We start from the raw sequence: 22,921 nt of genomic DNA, 5'->3' as shown, positions 1-22,921 counted from the left end.
CGACTACGACTTCCCAGGCCGAGGGGCCGACCGAGGGAGGCGTACCCCCGACTGGGGGATCTTCCTCGAGAGCTGCAATGCCAACCAGCTCGGGGTCGGCTGGCTCGGGGCTCCGACGCCCTTCGACAGCCGGAGCCGACTTCTACACCCTGCCTCTGACTCGAGTGGCCGCTGATGAGCCCTTCGACCCAGCAGAGGTGCAGGAGCTGATGACCCGGGTCCGAGCGATCCGGAACAGTGACTCCTTCCGGGGGATCAATACCTCCGAGCTGAGCTACCGGGGGAATTTCCACATTTTGCGGGTGAGTGTCTCTTATTTCCCTTAGCTTTTCGTTTTCTTGTGTCTTTTCGTCGCTAACTGCCCTACTTATGCAGATGTGGGTGGAGCATATGGAGATGCACACCCGTTTCCTCTACCTGAATCGAGAGTTCAAGGTGATTGACCAGCAGTTGCAAGCCTTAAAGGCTCAGGGTGCCGCTCGCGAGCAGGCGTTAGCTGAGGCGAAGGCAGCCGCGACCAAGAGTGGTGAAGAGGCCGCCCAGTATCGAGCCGAGTTGCTGAAGGCTCAGGAGAAGGCTGAGGCCTTTGAGCAGGAGACCGCCTCGGCTCGGGCAAAAGAGCAAGAAGACCTGAGGCAAACCCGAGAGCAACTGGTTCAGAGAGGCAAGGAGTTGGCTCGGGCCCTCGAGGATGCGGCCACATGGAAGAAGCGGGCGGAGGACTTAGCGGTGGAGAAGAAAGCTGTTGAAGACGAGTCCGCTGCCTACAAGGAGAAGGAGCCCGAGCGGGTAAAAGCGGCGCAAGAAGCCTGGCTGGCGTCTCGGGAATATTTTGACCAGTATCAGGAGAAGACTGCCCGGATGCTGGAGTACGGCTATGAGGGGGCGCTGAACCAAGTATACGAGGCGGGCCTGTTTCCAGAAGGGACTTCGCTGGAGTTCTTGGACATCGAGAAAGTGTGGGCGGCGCTGCCGGAAGAGGTCCGAAGGGGCCGCTAGGCTATGTACTTCCCACTCGGGGCTTTTTGTACTTCTCTCTTTGTACTTCTCTTTTTGTCGTTGAATGAAAGCCTCTGTCGCATTGCCCTTTGCCGAGTATTCGTGTTGAATTGTGCACTTGTCATTTTTGAAGTACTTAGCCAATCCCGACTGCGTCCGAGTCGAAGGAGCAGGTCCGAGACCTGATTGCTCAACCCCGACTATGTCCGAGTCGGGAGAGTTAGGACCCTGAGAAGGGCAATTGCTGTAGGCGCAGGTCCGAGACCTGTTTGCTCGATCCCAATTATGTCCGAGTCGGGAGAGTTTGGACCCTGACAATTGCTGATCCGAGACCTCCGATCCCGACTATGTCCGGGAGAGTTTGGACCCTGAGAAGGGCAATTGCTGAAGGAGCAGGTCCGAGACCTGAATGCTCGATCCCGACTATGTCCGAGTCGGGAGAGTTTGGACCCTGAGAAGGGCAATTGCTGAAGGAGCAGGTCCGAGACCTGAATGCTCGATCCCGACTATGTCCGAGTCGGGAGAGTTTGGACCCTGAGAAGGGCAATTGCTGAAGGAGCAGGTCCGAGACCTGAATGCTCGATCCCGACTATGTCCGAGTCGGGAGAGTTTGGACCCTGAGAAGGGCAATTGCTGAAGGAGCAGGTCCGAGACCTGAATGCTCGATCCCGACTATGTCCGAGTCGGGAGAGTTTGGAACCTTGACAAGTTGAGTGATGCCTGAAAAAGTCATTTCATTATCAGCTTTGATTACAGCCAAGGATACAGGCGATCATGAGAAGGGAAAAACTTCCGTTTAGTGGCTAAGTTCGGTAAGGTTGAAGGTGAGTGGAGCTCCATGGTCGCACCAACTCTTTTCCGGCCGAGTCCACCAGGTAGTACGCGCCCGAGTTGGTCTTCTTGATTACTCGATAGGGGCCTTCCCAGGGGGGTTCGAGCTTGCCTACAACTTCTCCCACAGGCTTGACCTTCTTCCAGACTAAGTCTCCCACTTGAAAGGCTCGAGGGATGACTCGCCGATTGTAAGTACTGCACATGCGCTGTCGGTAAGCGGTCAACCGAGCGGCTGCTTGGTCCCGGGTCTCGGATATGAGATCCAACTCCATGAGTCGCTTGTCGTCGTTGTCGGGGCCATAGTGCTGTCGACGGTCCGACTCGACTCCTACCTCCATGGGAACTACGGCTTCCCCCCCATACACTAAGTGGAACGGGGTAAGCCCGGTGCTTTCTTTCGGAGTGGTGCGGTATGCCCAAAGGACGCAAGGTAGCTCTTCCACCCAACTGCCGCCTTCGTGATCCAGCTTAGTCTTCAGTCCTCGCACTATTTCCCGATTGACGACTTCGGTCTGGCCGTTGCTTTGAGGATAAGCCACCGAAGTGAAGGCTTGCTGGATGCCGAGTCCTTTGCACCACTCCTGGATCTTCCTGCCTTGGAACTGCCGCCCGTTGTCCGAGACGAGCCGCTGCGGGATGCCGTATCGACACACGATGTTCTTCCATAGGAATTTGAGCACCGCCTCCTCAGTGATTCGGGCCAAGGCTTCCGCTTCCACCCACTTTGAGAAGTAATCGACTGCCACTAACAAGAACTTCTTCCGTTGAGGTCCCGTTGGGAAGGGCCCGACTATATCCATCCCCCATTGGTCGAATGGGCACGAAGTGGTGGCCGTCTTCAATTGCTGTGTTGGTTGTCTCTGGAACGGCTGGTACTTTTGGCAGTGGAGGCAAGTGGACACCAATTTCGCCGCGTCCGACTGGAGAGTCGGCCAGAAGTAGCCGGCTAGGAGGACCTTCCGAGCCAGGGATCGTCCTCCCGCATGATTACCGCAACATCCCTGGTGGGCCTCCTTCAATACATACTCGGCGTCTTCGGGACCGAGGCACTTGAGTAACGGCCGAGAGAAGGATCGGCGGTACAATTGTTCCCCTATCAGCGTGAATCGGGTGGCGCGTCTTTTGAGGAGGCGGGCTTGCTCCGGATCACCAGGTACTTCACCGGTCTGGAGGAAAGTGAGGATCGGCTTCCTCCAGTCGTCCGGCTCGGTCATCCTGGGGGGTTGATCTATCTGAGCTATCCAAGCCACTTGCGTGATCGGCTTCTCCTCTGTCCATTCGGTGACTGAGCTCGCCAACTTGGCTAGCTCGTCCGCCTTGCTGTTCTCGCCTCGGGGGATCTTGCTGAGCGTGACCTCCTCGAATTCCGTCTTCAACTTCGCAAAGACCTCCGCATAGCGACGGAGCCGCTCGTTCTTGATCTCATAGTTCCCCTCGACTTGCTGGGACACCAGCTGGGAGTCCGAAAGGAGCTGCACTCGGGTGGCCCCGACTCTTTTGGCTGCCCGCAAGCCCATGAGAACTGCCTCGTACTCGGCCTCGTTGTTTGAGGCCCTGAAACCCAACCTTACCGCCAGCCGTATTTCCTCACCTTGTGGAGAAACCAAGACCACTCCGACTCCACTTCCTTGCTTGTTAGCCGCACCGTCGACATATGCTTTCCATTCTTCGTCGGCTTTGCCTTGGTGTGCTTCCGCTAGGAAGTCCGCTAATGCTTGCGCTTTGATGGCCACTCGAGGCTGGTAGCGAATGTCGTATTGGCTGAGCTCCATGGTCCATTTCGCCAGGCGTCCCGAGAACTCGGGCTGAGTAAGCACTTTCCCCAAGTTGCTGTTGGTCAAGACCGTCACCGGGTGAGAAAGGAAGTAAGGTCGAAGCCGCCGAGTCGACAAGACTACCGTCCAGGCCAGCTTTTCCAAGCTGGTGTATCGGGTCTCGGCGTCCTTCAACAGCCGACTGAAGAAATATACCGGTTGCTGGCCTTGCTCTTCTTCCTTTACTAGCACCGAGCTGACTGCCGCCTCGGTGGTAGAAAGGTACATCAGTAGCGGTTCGCCCGGGAGCGCCTTTGCTAGTCGGGGAAGCTGGGTTAAATAAGCCTTCAATTCTTCCAGGGCCCGGTCGCAGTCGGCGTTCCACTGAAACTTCTGAGCCTTTCGGAGAACCTTGAAAAAAGGGTAGACTTCGCCCCGCCGAGTGAGAGATGAACCGAGACAAAGCCATGATTCGCCCGACCAGCTTCTGAGCTTCTCTTAGGTTTCGGGGAGGGGCCATCTGAGCTAAGGCTTGTAATTTTTCCGGATTGGCTTCAATTCCTTTCTCGGTGACTATGTAACCGAGAAACTTCCCGGCTCGAACACCGAAGAGACACTTAGCCGGGTTCAGTTTGAGCCCGAATTGCCTCAAGGTGCTGCAAGTTTCCTCGATGTCAGCTATAAGAGAGTCTGCCCGAGCCGACTTGATTAGGATGTCGTCGACGTAGACTTCAATGTTTCTTCCTTGTTGTTTTTGGAATACCCGATCCATCAGGCGTTGGTAAGTGGCTCCTGCATTCTTTAACCCGAATGGCATAACAGTGTAGCAGAAAGTGCCGTCGGCTGTTATAAAGCTAACTTTGTCCTGGTCGGTTACATCAAGTGGAATTTGGTGGTAGCCTTGATAGGCATCCAACATACATATGTATTCAAACCCTGCCGTGGAATCCACTAACTGGTCTATGCGGGGCAGGGGGTAGCAGTCTTTTGGGCACGCCTTGTTGAGATCCCGGAAGTCGACGCATACCCGCCATTTGTTGTTGGGCTTCGGGACGAGCACCACGTTGGACAACCAGGTCGGGAAGTGCACTTCCTTGATGTGTCCCGCCTTCAGGAGCTTTTGCACCTCTTCTCGGATGACTCGGTTCTGCTCGGGCCCGAAGTGCCTCCTCTTCTGCTTCACGGGCCGACTGTCGGGCAGGACGTTGAGCCGGTGAACCGCGATGGAGGGAGGGACGCCCGTGAGATCTTCAGTACTCCAGGCGAAGACATCTTGATTCCGAAGAAGGCAGGCCCCGAGACTCTCCTTCAGTTCGGGCGGCAAATCGGCAGCTATCTGGACCACCGTGTCGGCGCGGTCGGGGCAGACTTGCAGAGTTTCCTTCTCCTCGAGGTTGGTCATGGAGGGGGCCTCTTGCACCGAATGGATTCCGCTGTCTTGCACCTTGCGATTCTTCCTGGCTTCCGTCCGGACCATGTCCACATAGCACTTCCGGGAGGCCAGCTGATCTCCTCGGGATTCCCCGACTTGATCTCCCACCGGGAACTTCATCTTCTGATGATATGTGGAGACTACTGCCGAGAAGGCGCTGAGAGTTGGCCTTCCCAAAATAACGTTGTAGACTGACGGCGCGTCTACTATGGTGAACGGAACGCGCCGAGTCCTCTTCAATGGTTCTTCTCCCAGAGAGATGGCGAGGGTGATCTGTCCGAGTGGCCGCACTTCGTTCCCCGTGAACCCAAACAGGGAAGTGGTCATCGGTGACAGGTCGGCCTTGTCGATCTGCATCTGCGCAAAAGCTTTCAGAAAAATGATGTTTACCGAGCTTCCCGTGTCGACGAAGACTCGGGCGACATTATAGTTGGCGATGGTGGCGTGCACGACCAAGGCATCGTCGTGTGGTGTCTCTACGCCTTCCAAATCTTGAGGACCAAATCCGATGATTGGTCCTTCCTCTCGGGGTCCCTTACCGACACCGCAGACTTCCAGCTGTCGGCTGTGGGCTTTGCGGGCTCGGTGGGAGTCGCCATCAGTTGCTCCTCCGGTGATCATGAGGATAGTGCCCCGAGTGGGGTTGTTCTGGTTGTGGCCGGGAGAGTCCTCACGGTGGTGGGACCTCGGATCTCGGGGAGCCTCTTCCCGAGAAGCCTGTTCCCCTCGCCTAGGAGATCGGTCTCGGTGGTGTGTAGGTCGGGGAGAAGGAGGCCGTGGTCTGGAACCAGCTCGGCCAGCGGCGGGTCTTCCTTGTCTCTGATGGGGAGACTTCTGTGTCCGCTGGTCGGCGGCCAAGCGCAGCTCTTTGGCGTACTGATGGCATTCATTGGTGTCGTGGCTTCTCGATTGATGATAGGCGCAGAACTTAGGCGCCCATCTGGAGTTGCGGCCCGGGGGGCTGGGCTGATTAGCCACCTCATGAATGGTCCGCTGGTGATGCTTAGTCGGCGTCGAAGTTCGGTCCAAGTCGGACCTGTGCAACAGCTGAGGCGCTGGCTTTCTTTCGGCTCGGGGAGCCGGTGGGGCGTTTCGGTGAGAAGAACTGCCGTGGCCGGGCTCGGCCTCTCGGCGCCGGGCAGCTTGAGCTTCCTCCACGTGAATGTACTTGTCGGCCCGACTGAGCAGTACGTCAAAGTTCTCGGGAGGTCTTTTAATTATTGACCGGAAGAAGTCGCCCTCGGTCAAGCCTTGGGAGAAGGCATTCACCAGGACGTCTGAGGAGGCGGCTGGCACCTCCTGCGCGACTTGGTTGAAGCGGTGGACAAACTCCTTCAGAGACTCCCGAGTCTTCTGCTTGGTGGCGAAGAGGTCCATGATGGTTTTGCGATACGTTTTGCTGGTGGCAAAGTGCCGCAAGAAAGCGCCTTTGAAGTCGGCGAAGGACCGGATGGAGGATTGTGGCAGCCGATTGAACCACCTCAGTGCGGATCCGGCCAAGGTGGTTAAGAAGACCCGACACTTGATGGCATCCGTGTATCGGTGCAGCAGCGCAGCGTTCTCGAACCGACCCAGATGGTCTTCCGGGTCGGCGTTCCCAGTGTATTCGGGGAACTGTGGCATCCGGAATTGACGAGGCACCTCCTCGTCTAGGATTCGACGTACGAAGGGTGAGTTTTCCGGTCCTCTCACTTCTCCAGTTTCGGGCCTTTTGCCTCGGACGAAATCTCGGCTCGGCGTTTGTTCTGCGGCCGATTCCACGGAAGCCTCATAATCGTCAGCTTCGCCTTGGGGTCTCCGGGAGGGGGCTCTCAGGTCTTCGGGTGGATCCCGCTGCAGTCTAGTGCCGGCGGGAGGGATCTCCTCGACCCGAGTGGGGACTCGGGAAGCCTGCGCGGCAGCGTCGTACTGACTCCGAGTGACGGCTAGGACGGCCGTCGCTATTCTTCTATCCAGTTCTTCTTGTGTGATGGTAATGAGCTGAGGATGTGGCTGTTCACCCATGACTATGTCTTGATTCGGGACTTGTCGTGTTCCCACAGACGGCGCCAAAATATGTTCCCGTCAAGAACCTCTCCTGGGCGCACAAGTCACTTCCTCAGGGGCGCTGTGCGGGGAAATGGTTGAAACTAGCTTCTGATCGCCGGAGACCTGCAATCACAGACACCGTGAGAAGGCTGGCCGGCGGGACCGGCGAGACCACTCCGATGCTTAAGTCAGCGACGGCAGGAGAGCAAAATGAGAGTAGAAGAAATGGCGCAGAGGTTAGAACATACCTGGCCCCTTCACAGGGGTCGCCTTATATAAGGGAGAGGATATCCGTACCCTGGGCACAGTAAGGGGAACCTTACTGTGCGGGTACTTCCTGTACGGGCGAGGAATGGTGCCCTTTAATGTCGGGGACACCTTGTTGTCAGAAGTGTACGTCCGGCGGCGCGTCGCCATACCTCGCGGCATGCTGGTCAGCTGGAGTAGTTCTAGGACAAGGAATGGAGTGGTCAGTAGTAGGGCGTACGATTCGGCCCCGACTCCCTGGGTCGGGTCGGGGCTGCTACTCAATCGGACTATTTGGGAGTCGGCGAGTCGGGTATGCCATCCACTCGGATTATCGGGGAGTTGGCCTGGTAAGCTTATTCGTCTTCTCGGCGGGCCCACTGGGCTGGTACCCGGGTGGAAGCTCTGGATCCGGGCCTCAGGGCCTCAGTGCTTCAGCCGACTGTCCTTGGATAGTTGACTCGACTCGGTCATGTCTCTCGGTCGGGTCCCGACCCGTATCCTTACGACCGTAACGAAAAAATTTCCCCAACATAATCTGCCCAAGGGGTAAGACTTCATTCCCCGTGAAGTCGAAGAGTGAAGTAGCCAGGGGTTGCAGATCGGCTTCATCGATTTGCATCTGGTCGAACGCCCGTTTGAAAATGATGTTGATCGAACTACCCGTGTCCATAAAGATTCGGGCAATGTCATAGTTGGCTATGGTGGCGCGGATGACCAAGGTATCGTCGTGTGGTATCTCAATGCCTTCTAGGTCCTGCGGCCCGAATCCTACGATCGGGCCCTCCATCGGTCGGCTCTGGCTGACTCTGTAGACTTTGAGTTGTCTGCTATGAGCCTTGCGGGCCCGGTGGGAGTCTCTGTCAGTGGCTCCTCCCGTAATCATGTTGATGTGGCCTCGAGGAACGTTATTACGGTTGTCTTCCGGGGCTTCCTCTTGTCGAGGGACTTGGACATTGCAGGGTGCGTCTCGTCGAGGCAGAGGAGCCGACCGCCTGGGAGAGCGGTCTCGGGTGTGAGCGGTTCACAGGGAAGGAGGCCGCGCCTCGCGATTGCTCCGTCGTGCGGGCGATCTCCGGGGCGTCGGCGTAGGAGGTCTTTGCGCCTGTTGTTCAACAGCCCGCCACAACTCTCGGGCGTACTGGTGGCATTCACTGGTGGCGTGGCTCTGAGATTGATGGTAAGCGCAAAATTGCGGCAACCATCAGCAACCTCCTAAGGCCTGATCTGGCTGGCTTGCCACGGCGTGGATGGCACGGTGATTGGACTTGGCGGGTGCAACCTGATGATCCACATCGGGCCTCCGTTGTAACTGAGGCGAGGGCCTTCGCTTGGCTCGGGTGGCAATAGGAGGGTTCCGTCCGGGGCCACTCTGTTGGTGAGAGTTGATTTCTTTGCACCGAGAGGATTGGGTTTCCCGTGTAGTCGGGGAATTGCGGGGTCCGGAAATGTCGAGGCAACTCCTCGTCTAAGATTCGGCGCGCGAAGGGAGAGCTGTTTACTCCTCTCCCCTCCCCTGTTTCGGGACCCTTTCCTCAGAGGGGATCCCGGACGAGAGCTTGCTCTGCAGCGGACTCCATAGAGGCGTCGTAGTAATCGTCCTCTGGCATGGGCCTCACGGAAGGGGCCTGCGGAGCTTCTATCGACGTGAACAACTGGCGGGCAGGACCCGGTGCTGGAGCCGGGGGGGTTCAACCGGTCTTATGGAGATTAAGGATGGAGGAGCTGGAGCTTCATGCTGGTTTCTTGACAGGGCGTGGACGGCCGCAGCCACGGCCTGGTCAAAGTCTTCTTGCGTCATGGTGAGGAAGCGAGGTTGTTGCGGATCATCCGTCGGCATGTCTTAAACCAGGACTTTTTAAGATTCCCACAGACGGCGCCAAAATATATTCCTGTTGAGATCCGCTTCTAGGTGATTAGCTTCTCCTTCAGCACCTCACTTGAGCTAGCTTGAGTGGAGACGAAGGTGGAAGGCTTCTAGGGCCTGCAAGCACAAGGAGCGTGAGATGGAAGGCCAGGGGTTGCTCCGGCGCGACCACTCCGATGCTTAAGTTAGCTTCTGTGGAAGGGGAGGAAATTGAGGGTGAAAAGAGAAGATGTGTGAGATTGCTTACCTTCCCTCAGCACAGAGCTAACCTTTTATATAAGCCGAAGATGTTATGTCACATCATGGATGTGATTGGGGCCCCATCACCATTATGAATGTGTCAGGGAGCATGGTATAGTCAGCATATATATCCCATCGCTGCCCCGTATTAAGAGGGGGGTCATGTCACGCATGTGCCTTGCCATGATGAGTTGCAGGGGCGGCAGGAGAACATTCACAACCGTATGATGGGGGAGTGGTCTTTGGAAAAGGAGAAGTCCGTATAGAGCCGTCTCGGACAGGTAAGGCTAGCGGGTCTTATATCCGAATGGATCGATTTGGCTCAGGGCCGAGGTGTCGGGGCGGCACAATAAGGATGGCAGGCCTTATGTCCGAACGGATGGAGTCGGCTCGGGGCTGAGGTGTCGGGGCGGCGCAATAAGGATGGCGGGCCTTATGTCCGAAAGGATGGAGTCGGCTCGGGGCTGAGGTGTCGGGGCGGCACAATAAGGATGGCGGGCCTTATATCCGAACGGATGGAGTCGGCTCGGGGCCGAGGTGTCGGGGCGGCACAATAAGGATGGCGGGCCTTATGCATGTCCGAACGGATGGAGTCGACTCGGGGCCGAGGTGTCGGGGCAGTAGGTTGTTGTTGGACTCAACGAACCGTGACCCGCTCCCTTACGCCCATAACACAGGACTCGACGAATCGTGACCCACTCCCTTACACCCATAACAATTGACTTCAATTCTTCAGAAGAAAAATGAGCAACTATGATACTGATGTATTCTTGCCCATATTTGATGCTATTCGACAAGTTTTCAATTATCATAGTTTGTTTATGAGTTCCCTAGTCCATGATATATATTTTTGTTTTTAACAAGAAACTTAAATGTCAATTTTGGCAGTTAATAGGGGCTCAGCCTTACTCAGGTGAAATTAGGGCAGATGATCAGGATAAAGTTGGTATGGCTTACAGAGTAGTTGCTGATCAATATTTTACTTAAATGTTGCTTTTTAGCATTGCAACTACTTGGTGATTTAAGAAAGTTCTTTTGTATCTCTGTTCCAGATTCTGGATTCCTCAGGACATTATACTCCAGTTTTTTTGGTAATACTGCTGTTACCAAAAAGCTTAAGCAGATAAATGATGAGCAAAGAGAAGCCATATTGGATGAGCTGAGAGGTGTCAACATGAGCAACTTTGTTAGTGAAGTTGTTACTGCTATTTGTGAAGCCAAGCTTCGAGTACCTGATATTCAAGCAGTAGTGCAAGTAGTGCCATAATGCTCCTCTCCTTCTGTCAAACTAATAGCTTCTTGTCATGTCTACTGCAGTTTTTTGCTGGCCTTAATGTCACTGCAGATCAGGAAAAGAATTTCAAGAAAGCATTACATACATATTATGATGCCGGTGGATGGTAAGGAAAAATTGATAGGGTAATCTTAATATAAAACCCTAAACTCTACTCAATTCTCAAGAAATCACAAGTATAATAATCAGAATTGCGGAAGCATACCAGGATTCATGGTTTGCAGTCGATCTAGAGTCAAGATCTTCAATTTGTAGATTTTCTTAAGATTCTAGAGAGTTTTATCGATGGGGAACAAAACTGAAGCGTCGTTTTGCAAACTGGGACCATAACCCCTTTTATAATTATCCAACTTTGTATATTTCTAATTTGGCCCCTCAACAAATTAGAAATTACACATGTGGTATCCACACTATTATATTCATGACAATTAAGCTCTTAAGTCAAATTTTTAATCATAATTTTGACCACATTAATTATTGACTTATTTAATTGATGACATGACATTTATAATTACAATTATGATCCCAAAATTTTAATAATCTCCCACTGGATCATATATGTAAATTTATAAATGTGTTAACTTTAGTGAGCTCAAAATTTTGTCATCATAGTCATAGGGCTTCCTTAACAATCTCGTCCATTAATTATATAGACATAGGATCAATGTAGTCTTTGTTGTATCTATCACAACTAAACCATCAGTGGTCACGTACATCAATATAATCAAATGACATAGATCAATCATGAATGTGTGGCATGAAAATTACATGCAAGGTGATCTATTCATGTCAATTTTCAACTGGTCCTCCTTAACCAAAGTGAGATCAAAAATATTAACTTAAGTTGTACAAAGTGTAATGAAGTAAACATTAAACTTTATATCTGATCAGAAAAATCTTGATATATAACCAAACATATATAGAAAACATATATAGTACAAACTCCCACTAGATCTAGATTTCACCAAATTGAATAACACCCATATGAGTGGTATGCTCATAGAAGACATTGGGTGGTAAACCCTTTGTATAAATACTTTCATAGCTCCAAAATACTTGCCTGTTTATTTATGAAATTTGTCTGGAGATATTTTATATATTACCTTGTTGATTCTTAGTTTCTAGGTGGCAATAAGTTAATTTATGTAGGTGACATTTGTATATCTATGTTTCCTAACGGATTTGGTTAAATGAGCTTCAAAAATTTTACTTTGTAGACCTGATTGTGTATTCTTTTAACCTTTGCTGACTATTATCTTTAATTTTCTGTCTTGTGTGTTTGTGTAGGCTGGAATGCATATATATGCTAGGGCAGCTGCAAAAGGAAAACGTGTTCAGGTAAACAACCTTTCATGTTGCATTATGTTTCTATTATCATGCCTGATGCCAGTCCGGATGCAACTTTAAATTCTTTGATTGCTGCTGGATTTGGTGCTGCAGGTCAAAGGTGCATGGCACTGAGCACTGCTGTGTTTGTTGGAGGCTCAAAATCATGGTATATTGATATGATTGTTGATCTAGTAATTATGCATATAGAATCTATTTTTATAAGAGGGGCATGTTAGTGATTTATATATTTACCAGGGAGGATGAACTAACTAGACATGCCAAAGAACTGAAGGTAAATGCAGGAACTGAGCCAGGGACAGACCTGTAACGCCCCACCTCTTTCTTATACTAGTAGGGAGACGTTACGTACTTTCAAATTTTTGAATGTGTTCTTTCCTTAACTTTTACTTTCTTATTAAATAAAATAACTCAAATAAACTTTTCTTTTTCTGTTTAACATGCGGAAGCAAAAGAAATAAATAACTTCTTGGACATAAAATAAATATTTATTTAATTCTTAATCTTTGATCTTATTCCGCGGTTCCGCCGACACCACACATCAAACACTTTTCCAGCTGCCTCCTCTTTCCTAAAACTTTTCCTTTTATTTATCTGCAATATGAGGAATGCAAACTATAAGCAATGCTTAGTAAGTACATCATCTAACTCACAAAAACCATAGAAAACTTCGTCATAACATATGCTATTATATGAAAGAAAATGCTGGTAAATGATATGGGGAAAACTTATACTATATATAAGTGAAAATAAATAAACATCCTTCTTTGGGCCCAGCGAGGTATCAATGCAGACATCTCTTATATAGGCGAACCTTGTGCCTTGAATTCCTTTTCTTATGGGCGAACCTTGTGCCCGGAATTCATTATGGGCGAACCTTGTGCCCTGGATTCCTTTCCTTGTGGGCGAACCTTGTGCCCGGAATCCTTTATGCCTTGCATTTCTTATGGGCGAACCTTGTGCCCGATACCCGCCTCTTAAAAGTAAAATACCTTTCTCATACTTCTTATATCATGCAATTCTACCATTTACGTATGCTTTAACAAAATCATGCATATATACTTTAACAAAATCATGTTTATGGAAAAACACAGGAAACAATTTACACATGCTATGTAAAAGAACTTTATGCATGCTTTTAATAAAATCATACTATAGAAAGAGCAAAGAAAATAACGGAACTAACTCATACTGCAGGTGAGAGATGTACTTACCTTCTGCGCTAATTTCCTTACAATTCTTCCGTTAGAGAAAAAAAACTCTCCTCGGCGATCTTCCTATGTCTACGCGTTCTTCTCGCGGAGAGGAGCGTCCTTGTAGAAGAAGTTCTCCGGAAGTCTTCCTTATGATCCTAGGGGACGGACTCCTCGTTCTTCGGGTTTGGGGCGCCGAGAGGGAGGAGAAAGGAGGGCGACGGCATTCTGGGCGAGAGGTGAGGGAAGGGTTTTCGAAGATAATGAAAACCCTCTCTTAAGCCTCCTATTTATATTAAGTGATTCCTAGACCTAACTCGCCAATAAATAAAATTCGGTTCCTTCTTTTTCGAAACAGATCTGTTGAACAGTTGGTTATTGGAAATATTTTAAAAGTTATAAATTTTTATAGGTCGCGGGTTCAAATCCCGCCTCAGACACTTTATTCTTATTTATTTTTGCTACTTCTGCTAATTCAAAAATTCCAGAAAAATATTCTAAAATTCCAGAAAAATCATAGAATATTTCTAAACTTATTTTTGAGAATTTTCGGGAAATCCTTTTCCTTCCTATTTATTTTAAGTGATTTCTAAATCTAACTCGCCTATAATTAAATTTCGGTTCCTTCTTCTTCGGAACAGATCTGCTGGCTCTCTTGGTCATTGGAAATATTTTAAGAGCTACAAATTCTTAAAGGTCGCGGGTTCAAATCCCGCCTTGACATTTTACGCTTCTATTTATTTTTGCTACTTCCGCTAATCTAAAAATTCCAGAAAAATATTCTAAAATTCTAGAAAAATTATAGAATATTTCTAAAATTATTTTTGAGATTTTTCGGGCGTTACAATTTATAATTAACTCTTATCTCTTTATGAAATATTCTAAATCTAACCAATAATCTTAAGTGAGGAAAATACGGGTGTTACATATGTGCCCATGTTTCATAAGTGTTGGCCTTCATATACTGGTATATCTTTTGGAGAAACTTACAGTTTTGACCTGACATGAAGAGTCATTGGACTTTCGACTCAGCTCTTATATATTTTTATGATGATTAATTGAGGATTTGGGAATTTTTAAAATCATTTGCAAGCTCTCTCAAACTAATTGCATAATCCAACTATGGGGAATTTAGGAGCTTATTCATAAAGTTTGGTCCCTATTTTTACCCATCCATAGCTTGATGATCTTCTACCTGGTTGATTTTTTAGCCAGTTTCTTGTATGACTTTAGCATGCTGCTTCTAGTTCAATGTTTCCCTTAAATTGTTATAGATATTTGATATGATCGACATAGTACTTTCCTCTTAAACCTCTTGCCTAATTTTATTGGGCTATTCATGTTATTTGGCAGGCGAAGGATCGCATTTGCAAATTGATTCAAAGTGGAATAGAAAATGGTGCAAGGGTTGTGCTTGATGGCAGAGGCATTATGGTGAGCATGCCACCCCGTATTTTTAAAATTTCATCTGTACTATTCTTTTCACTTATTGTTGTTTAACAGCATCACATCAATAATGATTTGTTTCCTATTTAGGTGACTCGTTTTTATTGCGATGAACTTGGCCTTGACATACTGTTATATTTGTATCTTTTTTAATACAACACGAGTACACCAAAGTCACCTTTATGAAGACCTACAAAAACATTTAAGGATTGGGTTTACTGCAGGTGAGAGAACCTCTTAAAAGAAGTATGTGTAATTTTGCTAACAAGCCTGGTATGAATGAATGAAATCAGTTACTATTTTGTCTGCAAGAGTGAGTTCTCATGCCTATTGTAGTTAAGCATCTCAGCTAAAAGATTATACTGCAAATGAAGTGATTATTTCACAACACTTATGCTGCATTTGATTCATTGAATGGAATTGATAGGTAATGAAATATGGCTATCTACTCTCAGTTTGGTTCATGGAATAGAATTTGATGAATCATTTTCATTTTTGATTTGTAGCAACGTTTCAAGTAATAGACAAGGAAAAAATCTTCACAAAGATAAAGTAGTCCTCCAATTTAACAGAAAATTGTTTGCACAACCTACCCAGCCCCTCACACCTTGATCTCTTCAGCCTGCTTAGTCTGCTCACATGGCTTGGTTTGTCAGTTTGATCCATCTGGCCAGGCCTGCCTGGCCATCCCGGCTCATCCAGCTCTCTCGACTCATTTGGCCAATTTGACACAGCTCACCTACTTCAGATTCACTTGGTGAATGGAATAGAGGAGGAATAGGTAGTTTTCAAATGGGGTGGGAATAGCTAAGAAGGATGATTAGTTAATAATAATTTCATGGAAATTGATAATTCCTATTCATTTTTGTTATTAAACATAGAAGTAGTAATTTCATGGAAAGTTTATAGGGAACTTTGCCCTGTGAACCAAACTAACTATAGTTTTATATACCTACTGCTCTTGAAGTCGTTGCCTAACTATGTGAATCAGAATTACCAAAAAGTGGCTTGTTCGTGTTGTTATTCATGAAAATATAGTAAATTTATTTTGTTCATTTAGGTTCCTGGTCATGAGCATGGAAACTTTATTGGCCCTACCATTTTAGCTGATATTACAGGGGACATGGAGTGCTACAAGGTATCTTTATCTTCCCTTGCTTCTTTTCTGGTTTGGCAACTATGCCATGCTGTAGTAATCATGGTAGCATTTTAACTCTCAGACATCAAACTTTGAAGCAAGTATTAGAGTAATGTGTTCTGCAGACACGAACACCTGTTATCGAACTGATAGGATACCAACCAACTATATACAGTTAGGCCTTTTTATAAAATGTAATTGCACTACTGTGTCATATGTATTACTCTACAATGTTGGAAACTTGCAAATATTTTCAGTTGTTTCCTTTTGCTGTTATAGTGAATAAAAATTGATTAGATTACATGCCAACCTGAAATGGTTTTGACTATTCTACTCAGTCCAACAATTGAAACTCCAATAAAGGTGAGTAAAAAGTGTGACAGTCAAGTACTAGGAGCTTCATTGTTACCCAATTCTATATTCTTTCCATATCTGTCATAGGGGAAGATGGTTGAGTTAGGAAGTACCTGTTCAGCAATACAATATAAGAAGGGGATTTTCATTTTTTTCCTTTCTTTTTTTGCTTTTGATTCATGATTGAGTAATATAGCCTATGCCATGATAATAGGTAACGTTGAGAATGACATGCTGTTTATTCATCGTAAAATAGTTCAGTTTAACTTTATTCTTGCAATGTGTATTAGTTTTCACAGTCACTAGCCGTGAGATCGTCCAGTTAGAAGCTTGAATTTGATGTTTTTTGTTTTTTTTAATCTGAGCAGGAGGAGATATTTGGTCCTGTTCTCCTCTTGATGAAGGTAAACCGAATATCATAACGTTCAAAGTTTTTTTCTTTCTCGTGTCTATATACGACGAATAATTATTGTTTTTCTGACAGGCTGACAGCCTTGATGAGGCTATCCAAATTGTGAATAGTAACAAGTAGTGTCTCACCTCATTTCCATGCTTAGGTTTTGTAAGTTTTGCTGATTTAACTGAACTGCACCTTGCTATCACAGATATGGCAATGGGGCATCCATATTTACGACATCAGGTGTTTCTGCAAGAAAATTTCAAACTGAAATTGAGGCTGGTCAGGTATGTTATTCTCCCGATCCCATTCCGACCTCGATATGTGGACAAATAGATAAGCTCCTAATTCCCCATCTGAGATACTTCATAGATATTATGTTCTAGTAGAATTTGCCAGGTATTTCAGTCTGCATTATCTTATTCTTTTCCCTTTTTCCATGAATCCTTCTCTGCATTCTTAGCACCTACATTGTATGTATATTCATGAATCTCGAAGCTTTGTTTGAATGGCGAATCAATTTTGTATAAATAACCAGAAGAAGAATGAAGAATAACCCTCATTGCCTTCCTTCCGAATCTAGGAATCTTGGATGCAACTGAAAACACTTTCTTGTTTACTATTTATCTTCTTGAAAATAGTCGGAATGATTGCATTTCACCTCTTTTTGTTGTCCTGGATGATCGATAGGTTGGCATCAATGTGCCGATTCCTGTACCATTGCCGTTCTTCTCATTCACCGGCTCCAAGGCTTCTTTTGCTGGGGATCTAAATTTCTACGGTACGGCTTTCGCCACATTAGCTAACCGGCCGGCCTCTATAGCGTAAAACTCACTGCCGTTCGACGTGATTACTGTTGCGCAGGCAAAGCCGGTGTGCAATTCTATACTCAGATCAAGACCGTGACGCAGCAATGGAAGGACACCTCCGGCCAAGGGATCTCGCTGGCAATGCCTACATCTCATAAATCATGAATGCATCTGCCCTTGCCATTGTGACTCTTTTGACAGTGAATTTATTTCGACTTCCAAAAACAGCAAGAACAATGTCTTGTAGATTGCTTCTCCTCCTGAAACAAAACTAAAGATACTTGCCAAATAAGTTCATTGCTCTTATCTCCTCGTCGACGAAGGAGAGCTTTGATACAATGGTAAATTTATATCTCCTTGTCGGCCAATCAGCATGACATATACCGAAAGCGGAGTCGACCGAGAGTTTGAGCCCTAGCCCTTCAGCTTTAAAGTGTGTTTGGATAGTTCTTGGCTAAATTGAGGTTAAAAGAGAGACTGAAAGGATCCTTTCAGAAACACTGCACTGATGAGGAATTCCACCTCAAAGAAACTCAATTATTAAAACCTTCTGCCTGATCACTCCAAACTTATCAATTTTCAAAAGATACCAATCTTGAAAATGACCACTGAGTCAAGATAGTGACATTGAAATGTCACCTACACTTGCAAAAATAATAAATAATAAATAATAATTAATCAATCAATAAATCCATAAAATGATAGAGCTTGAAAAGTTAGGAAGATATGTAGTTACTTTTCAATTTGATCATTGTCTTTGAATCTGCCTTTAATTTCTTGTGTGTAGCAATCAAACTTTCATCTTTAAAAAAAATTTTATAAAAATTCGAAAAGTTACAAGTGGGAAATGAATATAAATAAATTAGCTCGGCCTTTCTCCAATCACATGGTGGGCATAATTATTGCTCTCTCAAATGTTGGAAAGGTGCAACAATTATTCTGTGAAAATTAATGCACCAACAGAGCATAAACTTCATCGTGTACTGTCTACAAGAGGATGAAAACTAAAAACAAAGTTCATTATTATTTTGAGAAATTTAATGTAATTTTTTTATATTAAAAAATCTAATCTTATCACAAAAATTATATATTTTTTGAAAATCTCTAATAAATTAGAGAGCCGCACAATATTATAAGGCAGGTTTAAATTTGTCGGTCAACATAAAATTGGGGACCCACATCTCTATTTTTTCTTGCATTGTCAATGTTATACATTTGCATCCTTCTCCTTCTTAGATTGATGTTGAGTTTGAGACCAAGTTCATGCCTCACCTCCATCATCTTCATTTGTTGTTGTCGTATATGTTCACATCCTAAGTCGTGACTCTTTTACCGACCTCGCCTCCTCTTCTTATCGCCAAAGTCGACCTTGAGGATCCCAAAAATACCTCATCGAGACCTCGATTATTCTTTAGAATTCCACAAATGAGTTACGAAATCATATATACTATAGTTGTGGGATTGTGAGATAGGATAGTGATGTGCATTAGCAAGATAATGATAGCTCATTCAGATAATTTCCAAACAAGATGCCTTTTCGAAAAAAATAAAAAAAATAAAAATCAATCACTTTCATGATTTTTGTCCTAATTATTCCAATCATGTAAATTGAAATCCCTCTCGAATGCAAAGATCATACATAGACCAATTAATATTAACTCAACTAAAAGGTGCACCTACATTTATCCATTAATCAATCATTAAAGTATCCCTTGGAGAATTATGCAGTTATTAGTCACCCCAACTAAGCCTAGCTAGCTCTAAATTATTGGCCAAACTCATCGATCGACTTTGTAAAGTTAATCTTTGGATTTTCATGCAATAAGACTACTCCTAACCATGATGATTAGGACCTTAAGCATGCACATAATCACCTGGCCAGGTGGGTGGTCAAATCACCCAGCACACATTGCCTAGCTTGGTCCACACCTATGAATACATTCTCAATAAATTAAATATTCGCTTGTTCCCTCAAAAATACCTTTAAATTGATTGTGAATAAGTAAAGCTTGATTCACTCTCAAGTAAAGATGCATTGATTTGTTGTTGTTGCTGTTGGTCCAACACGAATGGTAAGTTTTGCCGAACGCCACGCGGAAGAAAAGAGTGTCATATATAGTCCAAACATGACCCATGAATGCTTAATTTACAAATTTATGATTCAAGTAGTGTTTAAGATGGTCTGAATATATATAGTTAAATAATATGAAATTAATCATGAAAAATTCCTCTCATTGTCGCAATAAATTTGTTCTCCCCCTCTTGCAAATGCATGACCATAATTGAGGAGACTCTCCTCACTCGTCCACATCACTAGGGCAGTAGGGCTCTTGTGCTGTGTTCATGGTGATTAACATAGAGATGATATAAATAAATATAGGGAGATGCATGAACTTACAAAATGGCAACAATGGCTCACTTCTCCACCATTTTCTTTTCATCTTTTTCTTTTTTAAATTGGCTGTCACTTTAAATGTTGATCCAAGTTTGAAGAAGAGAAAAGGCATTTGAGTAGTTTGTCTCTCTCCCCACCATGTGTCCATGTAATCAATCCCAAAGCATATTAGGAGGTAGGCTTGTTGGACCAATTCATGTCATGCCATGCTGTGGATTGCTATGCAAAATCCTATTGGACCATTCATTTTATTTTAATTTGGTTTCTACTCTTTAATTTAGCTCAATTTATTATATTCTTCAACAAAAATTAGAATACGTCACCTCAGCAATTTCACACGATTAATTTCACAATCATTTATAAAGAGATAAATTGAAAAACTGCAGTTGACCACTATGAAAAAGACATTATCTCGGTTTTATTGAGATTTGACCTTTATCTATTTTAATAAGTCTGTCCCATAATAACTAACTTAATCATGCTCGAAGGGCCAATTTACTGTATTCAATCAATCTATCAATGAATATCACATCTCATTCTCATCTTGAAGCTCCTACCTTTATATCAAAATGGAATTATATATCTTAGAGCAATTATATATATATATATATATATATATATATAAAAGAAATTCATATTAGATATATTAGATATAGAATTAGTGGTGAATGGAATGATTAGCAAAAGCAATTGCTTGCCCACGACTGAGCACGAGGGCAGCAGCAACCAAAAGCTTGGGGCTGCCCCGCCCCTCGCGTGCGGTGTGCCCGGTGCAAGAGGGTGACCGATGATGATCATGATGATGATACAGCAGATCGATGTGCCCGTCTAAAACAATGATCAGTAACAATAAATATAATATTAGTATATATTAAAAATAATCATCATTTATCTCTATAGCAAAAGGTAGAATTTGCTATTCGAGCGGTGTCAGTCTCACGATCATCTATGAGTTGGTAAATCGAAAAATTATAATTGACCACTACAAAGAAGGACATTGCTTCAGTTTTGATGAGATTCGACCCTTACACACTGCAATAAGTCTTAACCAACTCAATTATACCCTGAGGGTCTGAATTGCCCATCTCGCTCTTGTCTCAGTTGCACCACTGCCTTTGGTTTTGGGTTTTTGCGCCCGAGTGGGTATATCTTTTGATTGCAAGTCAATACTTGTCAACTTAATTAGTTGATATGATCCCTCCGATAGTCAAATCAACATGGAGTTAAATTTTGGGAGGACTTTAGTAAAAAGAAGAAGAAGAAGAATAGTAGTTGATCAGACCCAATGGTAGAGCGAGCTTGGACAATTTACCCGGGCTAATCCCAAGCTGTGGGCCATGAATGTCGATCTTGATGCTGCCACCCGGGCTAAACTTCCTCTTTTTTCTTTTCTCCCATAGGAAATCAGAGTTTATCTCCTTTCCAACGTCGTTGAGCCTTTGTGCTATAACCCGGGTAGACATGAACGTGGCTCTGCCCGTGACCGGACCAACTATTGTCTTGACTTGGCGCTATTCATAGTGAATTGTGATTACCTTCTCTAGGTGTGCACATTACCTCTTATATACCGTTAAGATAAATATCTTCGTGCACTAACCCATGTGTTAATTGATAGTTGCAAGCCTGGATAGAGATAGGGGCGTCATCACCCTCTATTAGAGACAGGGTCGGACACACATTACATGTCCAATTGAGGGTCCGAGATTGACCTTTCTTCACCATACATAACATTATGTGTGCTCAATCCGTTGACATTATCCCCCTTCTACAATGCCCAAACTTAAGACACCATCATTTTTATCAAATTTCTGATTAAAGAATCATTAAAGAGAATGATTAGATTTAATAAGCGGAAAGATCGAGTTCAAAAGAGGTATTCTTGAATGGGGATGTTCTTATATCTTGAACGACGTACTGAGATGTTCCTAGATGGGAATGCTCCTACATAGTCAACTGGCCACGAAGAGATACTTGAGGAGGTACCTAAGAAAGTATTTTCTCAAACAGGAAGATACCAGAGTGGGTCGATCGAAACTTCTTCACGCAAGAGGATTGACCACAACATTTTTTCAAGGATGTTCTCAAGACGATGTTCCTAAACTGCAATATTTTCTAGGGATGTTTCTGAGTGAGGATGTTCCCAAGCCACAACGTCTTTCTAAGATATTCCCGAATGGAGATGTTCCCGAATGAAAATGTTCCCAAGCCACAATATTTTTTTTTGGGAACAGTCCTGAACGAGATGTTCTCAAATCATAACATCTTAACTCTGCCTTGATTATGCTGATCACATCTCTAATGGTCTAGCATGAATCCGCTCGAACGTATTTAAGTATCGATTAAGTTGGGGATGTTCTTATGTCTTGAACGATGTGCCAAGGGTGTTTTCAGTAGAAATGCTCCTACATAGTCAGCTGACCATGAAGAGATATAGTAATAGACTCGATTGATCTTCTTGAAGAGGTACCCGAGTAGGTATTTTTTCGAACGGGAAGATACTCGAGAGGATTGATTGTAACATCTTTCCAAGGATGTTCTCGAAAAGATATTTACTTCTAAGCTACAACAGTTTCTGGAGATGCCCCCGAGTAAGGATGTTCCCAAGTCACAATGTCTTTTCAGAATGTTCTCGAACAAAGATGTTTACAAGTTACAATATCTTTTAAAGGATGTTCTTGAATTATAATATTTTTTTTAAAAAATTATTATTATTCTTTTTCTTCTATAAGGTGGAATCCATCACCTCAGCGGTCCTACACGGTCAGTCCACGACCATCTGTGAGAAATTGCAATTGATCACGACGCAAGAGGGTATTGCCTGGCTTAGCCAGGATTCAAATCCTTGTCCTCTTCTGCAAATCTACTGCGTCGTAATCAACTCAGCTATGCCCTGGAGATATCTTTAACTTTTGAAACACATTCAGATTTGGGGTAATCAATTTTATTGTAGATCGGATAAAGAAAAATAAGATATTAACTCTGTCTTAATTATGCTCCACTAAGTATCGGTTAAGTCAGGGGCTGCGGGGCTAATAACGTAATTATCTGCAGAGTTTTTAACTGGAGAAAACTTTAAAAAGTAATTCTAAACGTTCTATAAATGATTACAGCGTAGCGTACAAATCGCCATCACTCCTCTGCAGTAGCA

General features: G+C 45.3%; 1 protein-coding gene across 1 annotated transcript; it reads left to right on the top strand.

The window, feature by feature from the left end:
* Nucleotides 1-8,125: 8,125 nt before the first annotated feature.
* LOC141845913 (methylmalonate-semialdehyde dehydrogenase [acylating], mitochondrial) lies at nucleotides 8,126-17,728 on the top strand. The gene is given in 14 exon segments (XM_074733914.1): nucleotides 8,126-8,473; nucleotides 10,289-10,346; nucleotides 10,453-10,655; nucleotides 11,982-12,041; nucleotides 12,044-12,189; nucleotides 12,279-12,347; nucleotides 14,446-14,455; nucleotides 14,588-14,668; nucleotides 15,741-15,818; nucleotides 16,541-16,576; nucleotides 16,657-16,700; nucleotides 16,778-16,856; nucleotides 17,260-17,350; nucleotides 17,434-17,728. Coding segments are annotated over 14 exon segments (1,413 nt in total). The 3' UTR covers nucleotides 17,544-17,728.
* Nucleotides 17,729-22,921: the final 5,193 nt, after the last annotated feature.

The sequence above is a fragment of the Curcuma longa genome, chromosome 15 (genome assembly GCF_044706935.1).
Source record: "Curcuma longa cultivar G26 ecotype Majalengka, Jawa Barat chromosome 15, ITB_CL_G26_1.1, whole genome shotgun sequence".
Lineage (NCBI taxonomy): Eukaryota > Viridiplantae > Streptophyta > Magnoliopsida > Zingiberales > Zingiberaceae > Curcuma > Curcuma longa.
Note: the sequence above shows the minus strand (reverse complement) of the source record. Positions and strands in the feature narration are given on the sequence as shown.